A 12,563-nucleotide genomic window follows, 5' to 3' on the forward strand; every position below is an offset into this window, starting at 1 on the left:
TTTACACTTAATGGTGAGGTCCTAGGGAGTGTTGCTGAACAAAGACCTTGAAGTGCAGGTTCACAGCTCCTTGAAAGTGGAGTCGCAGGGAGATAGGATAGTGAAGAAGGCGTTTGGTATGCTTTCCTTTATTGGTCAGAGTATTGAGTATAGGGGTTGGGAGGTCATGTTGCGGCTGTACAGGACATTGGTTAGGCCACTGTTGGAATATTGTGTGCAATTCTTGTCTCCTTCCTATCGGAAAGATGTTGTGAAAAACTTGAAAAGATTTACAAGGATGTTGCCAGGGTTGGAGGATCTGAGCTACAGGGAGCGGCTGAACAGGCTGGGGCTGTTTTCCCTGGAGCTTCGGAGGCTGAGGGGTGACCTTATAGAGGTTTACAAAATTATGAGGGGTACGGATAGGATAAATAGACAAAGTCTTTTCCCTAGGGTCAGGGAGTCCAGAACTAGAGGGCATAGTGAGAGGGGAAAGATATAAAAGAGACCTAAGGGGCAACTTTTTCACGCAGAGGGTGGTACGTGTATGGAATGAGCTGCCAGAGGATGTGATGGAGGCTGATACAATTGCAACATTTAAGAGGTATTTGGATGGGTATATGAATAGGAAGGGTTTGGAGGGATATGGGCTGGGTGCTGGCAGGTGGGACTAGATTGGGTTGGGATATCTGGTCGGCATGGACGGGTTGGACCGAAGGGTCTGTTTCCATGCTGTACATCTCTATGACCCTATGACTGATGGAGAGTTTGTTTCAAAAATAGTTATTGCATGTCTTTGAATTCTGTCCATTATTTTAACTGATATTCAAATCTTCTGGATATATTTAAATTAAAAGCATTTATTTTGCTTTTCTGAGCATTCCGCATGTTATTTTCCTTGGGCTTCCAGGACAGTTCGATCTATAATTCAATGAATGCCAATAATTTTTTTTTTTACATTTTTGTAAAAAGCCTAAATTCTTCCTTGTGATATGAGCGAGTGAACAATGTAATCAGAAAATGATCCCATTGCCTAACAACGCCATGGGAGAGGTAATGGCCTCTGGTATTATCACTGGACTGTTAATCCACTAACTCAAGTAACATTCTAGGAATTTGGGTTCCAATCCCACCACAAGAGATGGTGGAATTTTAATTCTGTAAAAATCTGGAACTAAGAGTCTAATGATAATTGTGAATCCATTGTTGATTATTGGAAAAACCCATCTGTATCACTAATGCCCTTTAGGGAAGGAAACTGCCATCCTTACCTGGTCTGGCCTACAAGGCAGAGATTTGGGATAAAAGGTTCTTTTTCGGAATGGCAACTCATGACTATTGGTGTCCTACAAGGTTCAGTGTTGGGACAGCAGTAGTTCACTTTAACATATTAATAATAAAGGGACTGGGGACATTCTGGCAAAGTTTGCCGATGGTACGAAGTTAGGCAGACAGGCAGATAGTGCTGAGGAGGTGGGAGGCTGCAGAAAGATTTAGACAGCTTAGGAAAGTGGTCCAAGAAATGGCTGATGAAATTCAATGTGAGCAAATGCGAGGTTTTGCACTTCGGAAAAAAAATACAGAAACGGACTATTTTCTAAGCGGTGAGAAAATTCCTAAAGCCAAAGTACAAAGGGATCTGGGAGTGCTCATCCAGGATTCTCTAAAGGTTGATTTGCAGTTTGAGTCCGTGGTTAAGAAGGCAAATGTAATGTTGTCATTTATCTCAAGAGAGTTGGAATGTAAAAGCAGCAATGTGCTTCTGAGAGTTAGACCCCATTTAGAATACTGTATCCAGTTTTGGGCCCCACACCTCAGGAAGGACAAACTGGCACTGGAGCCTGTCCAGTAGAGATTCACACAGATGATCCCTGGAATGGTAGACCTAACATTCAATGAACGACTGAGGATCCTGGGATTGTATTCATTAGAGTTTAGAAGAACATCTAATAGAAACTTACAAGATAATGCGATGCTTAGATAGGGTGGACGCTAGGAATTTGTTTTCATCAGGCAGAGATACTAGGACCCATGGGCACAGCCTTAGAATTAGAGGGGATCAATTTTACAAGGAAATGAGGAGGCTTTTCTTCAGCCAGAGTGGTGGGCCTGTGGAATTCATTGCCATGGAACGCAGTGGAGGCCGGGACGTTAAATGTCTTCAAGGCAGAGATTGATAAATTCTTAATCTCACAAGGAATTAAGGGATACTGGGAGAGTGCGGGTAGGTGGCATTGAAATGCCCATCAGCCATGATTGAATGGTAGAGTGGACTCGATGGGCGGAATGGCCTTACTTCCACTCCTTTGTCTCATGGTCTTACATGTGACTCCAGGCCAACAGCAATGTGGTTGACTCTTAACTGTTCTCTGAGATGAGCAATAAAGGCTGGGCTAACCAACAACATTCTCCTCCATGAAGGAGTAGAAGGCAAAAAAGCATATTGTGAAAGGTTAATCACCAACTTTTAAGATGAATCACGCAATTTATTAAGTCTCCATATCTGCTCTGCATCTCCTTCCTTGAAATGGATAGTCGTGGTATAGCAGCCAGCAGTGGAGCTAGAACAATGGAATGCTATGGCTTTGTAAGAAATCTACTTTTCTTTTTCTCCTTCCAGTGAAGCACTGCCTAAAGCTAGCCTACCACTTGGCTTGGAATTTGAATCTAACGTTGTACTATTGAAAGTAATGAGATACTCTTCTTTTTTCTCCATTCAAAGTGAATTCTCTGTTTGATGTACCTACTTTCATTTTTACTATAACTGGCTAAACTGCTCCAATTATTTTCTTCTCTGTTTTTAACTTGCAGGTATTATATCCAGCCTCAGTGGGTCTATGATAGTGTTAATGCTAAAACACTTCTTCCTGTAGAAGCTTATTTTCTGGGAGTAATCTTACCACCTCACCTGTCCCCATTTGTGGAGGAGAAAGTAGGAGACTACATTCCACCAGAGAAACTCAAACTCTTGGCCATTCAGAGAGGCGAGAGCACATGTAAGCTGGCTGATTCGTTAATTTGTATTTAGTTTATTTCCAAATACACATATTCTCCCTAAGCACTACTCTAATTTATCCTGATTTGCATGCTTAAGGTGATCAGGAGTTTGAGGTACAAAATTTTTAGACATCAATTTCTGTTTAATAGATTTATGATTTACAAAAATATAAAACTTCATAAGTTGGGGAAAAAATGATCTAAATTGGTTGACTTGCAAAACTGAAAGCAGTCTTGTCGATAATGCTTGCTCGTTTTAAATGACTTTATGCAACTCTGTCATAATGGGCATGAATTGATGTAAATACCTTCAAAAGGTTTTACCAATTGTATTGCATACCTGACCTGTACCTCAGTCTTATTGATATATTGGTTCATGCTTCTCAATACAGTGCCATTCTCCTTCTTTCAAAAGTACTATTGAAATCACTCCAACACTACCTCAACAAAAAAAAACAAAGTTGGTTCTTCTGTCCTTGCAAAGATTCCTGACATATTCACATCCATTGGTTTGTCTTTTGCTTTTATTCATTCTGGGAATATGGACATCATAGGCTGGGCTGGCCCCGCCATAATTCCCTAAAGTGGGGAGCTGACTGTTTGAACCGCTGCAGTGTTTGAAGTATGGGGGTGAGCACAGTACTGTTAGGAAGGCAGTTCTAGGATTTTAACCCAACAACAGTGAACAAACAGCAATATAGTTCTAAATCAGGATGGTGATTAGTCTAGAGGGGAACATGCAGGTAATGATGGTCCCATGCATCTGCTGTGTCTTGATGTTGGAAGTTGTGTGTTTGGAAGGTGCTGTTGGAGGAGCCTGATGTATTGCTGCATTGCATCCATTAGATGATATGCTATCTGCCATTGTGCATTGGTGGGTGAAGGAAGTGAATGTTGAAGGCATTGGAGTGTCTGTCATATGGTTTTCTTTTTCGTGGATTGTAAGATGTTTTGAGTGTTGTAACAAGCAGTATAAATAAAGGGGACGCAGTAGATGTAATATACTTTAATTTTCAAAGAATTTGATAAGGTACTGCATATAGGGCTACTTAAGGTAAGGCTATTGTTGACTGTGGTAGAGGATTGGCCAACTAATAGATTTGGGATAAGGCAAACATTTTCACAATGGCAACCAGTTAATCAGTGCTGGGGCCACAGTTATTTACAGTTGATTAATATCTTGGTTGAGCAAAGTGAATGTATTATCGACAAGTTTGCAAATTATACAAAAATAGGTGAAAGGACAAGTGATTAGGAAGACAGTATGCATTATGAACTAACGTTCAGGCAATAGGGAGGGCAAATGACATTTGCCTTGATTTCAAAGGAAACACAGTACCTGTGTCATGCTAAAACTATGCTAGTTGACACAACATCTAGAATACTGTGAAGTCCTAACTAAGGAAAGATATGCTGGCATTGATTAGATTAATTGCCTACAATATGGAAACATGCCCTTCAGCCCAACAAGTCCTCACTGACCCTCTGAAAAGTAACCCACCCAGACCCATTCCCCAACCTTTATATTTACTAATGTACCTAACACTATTGACAAGTTAGCATGGCTAATTCACCTGACCTGCATATCTTTGGATTTGGTGGGAGGAAACCAGAGCAACCGGAGAAAACCCAAGCAGACACTGGAAGAAAGTGCAAACTCCACACAGTCTCACCCGAATCAAACCGGGTCCCTGGCACTATGAGGCTGCAGTGCTAACCACTGAGCCACCGTGCCACCAACTTGGAGGTAGTCCAGAGAAGATTCACCAGATTGATCCTGTGCATGACAGAGGTGTGGAGTTTCTTTTGAGGAGAGGTTGAATAGGTTGTACCTGTATTAGAATTTAGGAAAATGAAATGTGACCTTATTGAAACACATTAGATTCTTACGGGCTAGACAGGGTAGTTGTAGAGAGGTTGTTTCCCCTTGTGGCAGAGTTTAGGACCAGAGAGTATAATTGTAGTGTAAGAGGGTGCACCCATTTAAGTCATATCTAACAAATTATTTGAGTTGTCAGTCTATGGAATTCTTTACTATAGAGGGCTGTAGGGGCTTTTACTGCTTTGATAGATTTTTTTAAAAATTAGTGAGGCAATCAAGGAGAAAAGGCCAAAAAATACACTTGAGGATTATCAGATCAGCAATGATCTCACTGAACTTAGAGCACACTCAGTGGCCAAATAGCCAACTTCTGGTTTTGTCTTATGGAGCTGCACCTGTCCAGAACATTCAATCACACTCCTGACTTGTGTTTGTAGATGGTAGATAGGTACTAGTTAACTGTGTAATTCCAAGCCTCTCACCTGCATTAGCTGTAGTATTGTATATCTGGTCTAGTTAAGTTCTGATCGTGATGTTTATAGTTGGGAAACCTAATTCCTTTCATCCCCATAATGCCCCAGGGTATCTGTATTCCTTTTATTCTGGGCACTTCAGCATTTCAGACTTCACTTGCTGCACCATTGCTCATCACTCTTTCAAAGGCTTCAAGCTATGGAATTCCCTACATCCCTGTTCCTCTCTGCCTCTCTATCCCACTTTCTTCCTGTAAAATGCTCCATAAAACTAAGCTTTTGCCCATCTGATCTAATATCTCCTTATGTAGTTTGGTGTCATATTTTCTTTTAGAACGGTCCTATGGAACACTTTGCGATATTCTATTACATACACATGCAAGTTGTTAATGCCTACCTTGCACTTTCTGATCTCAATGTTAAATTCCACCTGATTAAAAACATCTGAACATAAGAACAGGAATGGGCCTTCAGCCCTTCAAGCCTGTTCCACCATTCAATGAGATAATGGTTGATGTGTGGCCTAACTCCATATATCTGCCTTTGGTCCATGTTCCCTTGATACGTTTTGCTTTACAAAAATTTATCCATCTTGGATTGAAAATTAACAGCATCTGTCAATATCGTGCTGTGTCCAATTAAGAATGGAGTAATTGAGGTTAATGAAAGTAAAGTATAAAGGTTGGTAATTGAAAGTTTGAGGGAAAAGTTGCAGCTGGAGGAGAAAAGTGAGACATTATTTAAAAATACAATTAAAATCTATTGAAATCAAAAAGACAAAGAACTATTTTTAAAAATGTTTAACTTTACCCATGCTACTGATACCCTTGACCCCCTTAAAAGACAAATGTCAGCCATGTTTTTTGAAAAGCTGACTTAAGCTTCCTCCCCTTTGTGAGCATTGATAGGGGGATCCGGTTTCACCAAGTCTCTTTTTATGCAATTTGTTTTGAGTGGTCACTGTTATCATACAACTTGCACGTATCATGGTTTTTATCATAGATGAAAGCCCAAATGAATCCGAAGAGGATGAACAGGATGATGAGTCTGAGGATGAAGAAGATGAGGATATGGATGAAACTGAAAAGCAAGATGAAGAAATGCTGAAGAAAATGGAGGCTGAGAAGGTGAAAAACAAAGTGAGTTCCAACAGGAGGAGCCTTTTGATTTAAATACGTATAAGATTCAGCCTTTTGTTATGGCATAATACTTACATTTTGAAAATTAAACTCCAGCCTGTGGAACTCATGATTTCAACCATGGCAAATTAGAGACATCGATTTGTCATGTAATACATGGTGGGGGTGGGCCTGTTTAGTTCACATAGCCCTATCTTCAGGTGTCAGCTATTACAGTGCATAAGTACTCCAAGGTTCATATCACCCTACAGTCCATGCACACATTGACCAATGGTGCTCCTGCAAAATCAGGAAAGGCGTACCACTCCCAAGTGGTGCTAGGTGAGTTAAGATTTCCTCCTGCAAACCTACATCTGCTTATGAGCGGTTTCAGTTACTTGATTGTCACAGATGTTTTTGCCGTATCTGTCTGGACCAGATGAGAGGTATACACATTACTTGAACCTTCAGTGAATATTCTTTAGTTTTGTGGGCCAAAGGGCCTGTTTCTGTGCTGTACACTTCTTAGAGTCATAGAGATATACAGCATGGAAACAGACCCTTTGATCCAACCCGTCCATACCGACCAGATATCCCAACCCAATCTAGTCCAACCTGCCAGCACTCAGCCCATAACCCTCCAAACCCTTCCTATTCATATACCCATCCAAATGCCTCCAAAATGTTGCAATTGTACCAGCCTCCACCACTTCCTCCGGCAGCACATTCCATACATGTACCACCCTCTGTGTGGAAATGTTGCCCCGTAAGTCTCTTTTATATCTTTCCCCTCTCATCCTAAACCTATGCCCTCTAGTTCTGGACTCCCTGACCCCAGGGAAAAGACTTTGCCTATTTACGTTATCCATGCTCCTCATAAATTTGTAAACCTCTATAAGGTCACCCGTCAGTCTCTGACGGTCCAGAGAAAACAGCCCCAGCCTGTTCAGCCTCTTCCCCATAGCTCAAATCCTCCAACCCTGGCAACATCCTTATAGATCTTTTCTGAACCCTTTCAGGTTTCACAACACCTTTCCGATAGGAAGGAGACCAGAATTGCACGCAATATTCCAACAGTGGCCTAACCAATGTCCTGTACAGCCGCAACATGACCTCCCAACCCATGTACTCAATACTCTGACCAATAAAGGAAAGCATACCAAACGCCTTCTTCACTATCCTATCTACCTGCAACTCCACTTCCAAGGAGCTATGAACCTGCCCTCCAAGGTCTCTTTGTTCAGCAACACTCCCTAGGACCTTACCACTAAGTGAATAAGTCCTGCTAAGATTTGCTTTCCCAAAATGCAACATCTCGCATTTATCTGAATTAAATCTGCCACTTCTCAGCCCGTTGGCCCATCTGGTCCAGATCCTGTTGTAATCTGAGGTAACCCTTTTCGTTGTCCTCTACACCTCCAATTTTGGTGTCATCTGCAAACTTACTAACTGTACCTCTTATGCTCACATCCAAATCATTTATGTAAATGACAAAAAGTAGAGGACCCAGCACTGATCCTTGCGACACTCCACTGGTCACAGGCCTCCAGTCTGAGATACAACCCACCACCACCACCCTCTACCTTCTACCTTTGAGCCAGTTCTGCATCCAAATAGCTAGTTCTCCCTGTAGTCCGTGAGATCTAACCTTGCTAACCAGTCTCCCATGGGGAACCTTGTCGAATGCCTTACTGAAGTCCATATAGATCACATCTACTGCTCTGCCCTCATCAATTCTCTTTGTTACTTCCTCAAAAAACTCCATCAAGTTTGTGAGACATGATTTCCCACACACAAAGTCATGTTGACTATCCCGAATCAGTCCTTGCCTTTCCAAATACATCCAGGGAACAGCCTGTTCCCTGGATGCTGTCTGACCTGCTGCGCTGTTCCAGCAACACATTTTCAGCTCTGATCTCCAGCATCTGCAGACCTCACTTTTTCCAAATACATGTACATCCTGTCCCTCAGGATTCCCTCCAACAACTTGCCCACCACCGACCTCAGGCTCACTAGTCTATAGTTCCCTGGCTTATCCTTACCACCCTTCTTAAACAGTGGCTTAACTGGACCACGACATAGAATATAGAACAGCAGTCATGCAGCAGAACGTAAATAGTGTTCGGAAGGAATTCTTACTGTTTTCGAACAGTCGTGTTCTTTAAGTTTTTTTGCAGAGAATTTTCAACTATATAATTAGACATTTTGGTATCTCCTGCAAGTTGAGTTTTTTTCCCAAAAGTATAAAAAGCCTAATTGTAGCAAGTTGAGCGTTGACTTCTAACATGCATCTTTGTCATAAACAGACAGTCAAATACACTCAAGTGCTTTGAGAAAAAATACTGCTACAACTCAAGTGGAAGATTGTTTTGCTGTAGCTGCAAAATTGGTGTACTTGCATGTTTCAGCATCTTCATAAGAATACTCAGGAAGTGATTAGCTGTTCGTTGACTACTTGTGAACCCACAAGTTAATCCGTTTGGCTGTATTTCTTGAGTCACTGATTTTACGGATGTTTCCACAGCAACTGAATGTGAAAGTAACTGCAGGAGCAGTCAAGCTGGAAAACAAAACAGAAGCATCCCAACGAGAACAAGCCGAAGAGAAGCGCCTAGCTATCATGATGATGAAGAAAAAAGAGAAGTATTTGTACAACAAAATTATGTTTGGCAAGAAGAGAAAAGTTCGTGAGGTTTGTATTTTCATCTGTTTTTATTTCTACAGTGTGAAAGGCTGTGTGGTCTTAAGTACTTGAGTACTAAATAAGATATGGCAATATACAAGTCTTTAAGATTTTCTTAAAGGGTCTAATTAAGACTGGAAACATCATTCCCATTTCTTCACAGATCTTGGGGGGAGCAAAATTGTTACCCAAAAACTAGTAATTGAATTTATTGCAAGTGTTGAGGGCTAACGAGGGGTGGCCTTAAATGATAAGATGTTTTTTGTTGGTTCAGTCCTTAAGTATATCTATTGTCTAGTTATTATTACCCAGTGAAAGGGGCACCAGGAATAAGGTGAGGCAAAGAAAAACCTCAGTACTATGGAAGGGAGGTTCATAAAGCTGTACCACATTTTGTAAGTAAGGAGCTAAATCTTTGAAAGTGTAAGATGAAGATGTTACAATAGAGCGAGTGAGTGCAAGCCAAAATTAAAGGATCAGTTTAACTGACTGGCTCCGTACCAAGACTGAACTAAAATGGAAATGTACTGTAAGTCTCTTTTTCTTTCGAGGCTGAATAGCTTGTTTTCCTCATTTGCATTGCTTGCAGGCTTGAATGTCTTCCTTGTTTACATTGACTGGAGCACACTATGGTTTTAGCATACAAAATAATTGGGACCAAAAATCTGACCTTATTGAGTAGGCCAGTCAAAACCACAAGTCTTCTCAACGATGAATTTGAGTTGCAACTTTTAACTCATTTCCTATTTAAGTTCAGTTGAGTATTTAATCCTGCATGTGTACTAGACGCTGTTTGGCCCTCATGTAACCATTTGTGACACACTACCTGAAGTTTACTTTTGCTTAAAAGAAAGGCTTTATGTCTTTATATGAGGGGAAAAAAAGCACATGCCCACATTTTTATTGGAAATAATTGAAATTCTTATAATTCTTAAACTATAAGGGGACCAACTAGTGGGAATAAAACAGTCTTTCATATTCACGATGTTCAGTTCGCATTCCTTTTCTTCCCTGTCCCTCCGCTTCAAAACGTGACTTTTATAAGGTTGACTGATAGCTGGGGAGAAACCGACTGACATTTGCTTTCTATAGGATAATACCCAGTCTCCTACCAGCATAAATGTAGGAATATATGGTAGGTACAACACAGAAAGAAGCCATTCAGCACCAGGCAATGCAGCAATGTTTATTCTGTACTTAGTCCCTCCAATCTTGTCTCTCATCCTCTAAATTCAGCATTTTAAGCATTTATTCCACTTTTGTCGTGTGTATGCCAAGTTTTCCCTTAAACATATATATACTGGTCATTTCAACCACTTCCTGTGATAACAATTTCCATATTTTTCCTGGTTGAAGAAGTTTGTTAATATCCTGTTGGGATTTCTTGGTGACTGTCTTATGAGATAAGAAAAGCCTGGAAAAACTGAGCAGGTCAGGCAGCATCTGTGTAGAACAAGCTCAATGTTTTTGTATTTAAAAAAGCAATTTGTAATGTTCTGGTCAGGAAATTTAATGGCAACCCAGGAAATCAACTTAATTTTTAGATTGTGAAGTGAAATTCCTGTTTTCCTTTTGCTAGCTACCATTGTTTAAAATTTGACAACTTGTATTTTAACACTATTGTTACTCTATCCAACCTTTTTTTTTAACCTCTCTCTACAGCAAAACAAGTTGGCAGCTAAGAGGAAGGCTCATGACGATGTACTTAAAGCTGAGAGAAAGAAGAACAAAAAAGTTAACTTACAGTAAAATACAGAGGAGCATTGCATATTTGAGATTTTAAACCAAATTTGGATAAGTTTGTCGATACAGATTCTGTGAATAGTCATCGGCTATGAGATACCCTTCTATCACTGAGGCAGTTTCATTGTGTCCTGGATTTTGAAAGAACTCTCTGTAAAAAGTAATTTAAGACTTTTCTACAAGAGTACTTGTAAAGTGTAAGATTAAAATGTTGTCCTCACAGGACATGTCTTATGTTTGTCAATTTCTCATCCTATTGAATCAACTTTTATTTTTAAAATCCAGGAATGCCACTTTGGCATTACAAATGTGTTGTAAGCAGAAAATGTTGACCTGAAATATCTAATGCCTTTGTGCAGTTTAAACTTGAATTGATGAATGGGGAAAGCCAAAATTGGAATCCAATGTCATTTGACAACTGCAGATGGAATCTTGTGGAAATTGTGGATGGGAAGGCCACCATGTTATGTTCCATACACTACCTTGTGGGGCGCAGTAGCAGGTCTTTTTCCAGGATGAAGACCCCTGGGAGTGGAAATCCTGACTGTTCTTGTGTAATCAGCAATGTCACTGAGGTGCCATTGACTGCTGCTGGTATGACACCCGCGATAATCTTTAATAGAATAGAGATAAGGATGATTGATTGCATGTGGAGGAGACACATGAATTTGGTATTGGCTTTCACCTCCCCTCCCCGACAACCAATCAAGTGCCATATCCCTCAGGCATTGAATTCTTTGAACTAGGCATTTCCCTTACCCCTGAGTTTGCTTGTTGTGCTCCCTGGATGGCAAACGCCCTGTGCATTCCTCACCCCGCCCCAACCTTTACAAGAAAAGCAGCTGTTATCCCAATTGGTACTGAATTAATATCTGCTTTGGCCGGATGAGGCTCTAACTGGGAATGAATTGCCTGTTTAGCCTATATTGGCAGCGGGGCAGGAAGACTGTCCAGCATAGAATTAATCAGGCTGTAGGTGGCCCGATTCTCACCCATCAACTTCTCCACCTGATTAAATTCTATCCACTGCCACAGGTCAGATTACAAAATTCCTCCCAGTGTGTGATCTGACAGTTGGTGTACACTTTTTATATTGTAAATTTGTTTTTTCTATCGTCATCACTTTGAGATTTCTGGTTGTCTCATTTTAATTTGAACACTTTGTCATTTAGTGACACTTAATTGAGAACTAGCTAGCCAAATGAATGAACTTGTCACCATTTAAGATTAAACAAAGTATATAAAGCAACCTGCCTACTTGTTTTATTTCACTCTGTAACTAAGGTTGGCTGGTCAGTTTTAAGGAGTTCTTTCCAGAATGTTGACCAGTATGCAGTATTTTTTCAAACATGAGGTTTTTTTGTTCTCATCGAGGTAGGTAATAGCACCAGAGAATGGAACATTTTTTATATTTTAAGTACTTTGTGTCAGCAGTAACACTTTCAATTGTGTCATCACCACTCTTCCCTTAATGCTTTTTTCTGAATGTTTTTCATTCCTTCCACTGTTTTTCGAATTGATCGAAGATTAGCATTTTGGATTGGTTTGTGTTGTGACTACCCCCCTGGTTATTTTGCATCGTGGCCTTGTGTCCAACTGGAAGTGAAGCCTTTATCCATTCTAGACATAACTGAAAGATTCCAAGAGAATACTTATGCCTAGTGTAGAGCATGAGCTTTAAGAATTAAACATTGACTTGAGATTTGTATTTGAATTGCACTGTCAATTGATATGTGTTTGCGTTTCTC

General features: G+C 40.5%; 1 protein-coding gene across 1 annotated transcript in view; it reads left to right on the plus strand.

Annotated features, from left to right (window-relative positions):
* Window positions 1-12,064, plus strand: part of pes (pescadillo) — a 56,013-nt gene extending 43,949 nt beyond the window's left edge. Inside the window, exons 12-15 of the mRNA XM_043715655.1 lie at window positions 2,791-2,975; window positions 6,274-6,410; window positions 8,914-9,081; window positions 10,735-12,064. Coding sequence (XP_043571590.1) covers window positions 2,791-2,975; window positions 6,274-6,410; window positions 8,914-9,081; window positions 10,735-10,821 — 577 coding nt within the window. The 3' untranslated portion in view covers window positions 10,822-12,064. The remainder of the gene's footprint in view (window positions 1-2,790; window positions 2,976-6,273; window positions 6,411-8,913; window positions 9,082-10,734) is intronic.
* Window positions 12,065-12,563: the final 499 nt, after the last annotated feature.

Source organism: Chiloscyllium plagiosum, chromosome 25 (genome assembly GCF_004010195.1).
Source record: "Chiloscyllium plagiosum isolate BGI_BamShark_2017 chromosome 25, ASM401019v2, whole genome shotgun sequence".
In the NCBI taxonomy this organism is placed as follows: Eukaryota; Metazoa; Chordata; class Chondrichthyes; order Orectolobiformes; family Hemiscylliidae; genus Chiloscyllium; species Chiloscyllium plagiosum.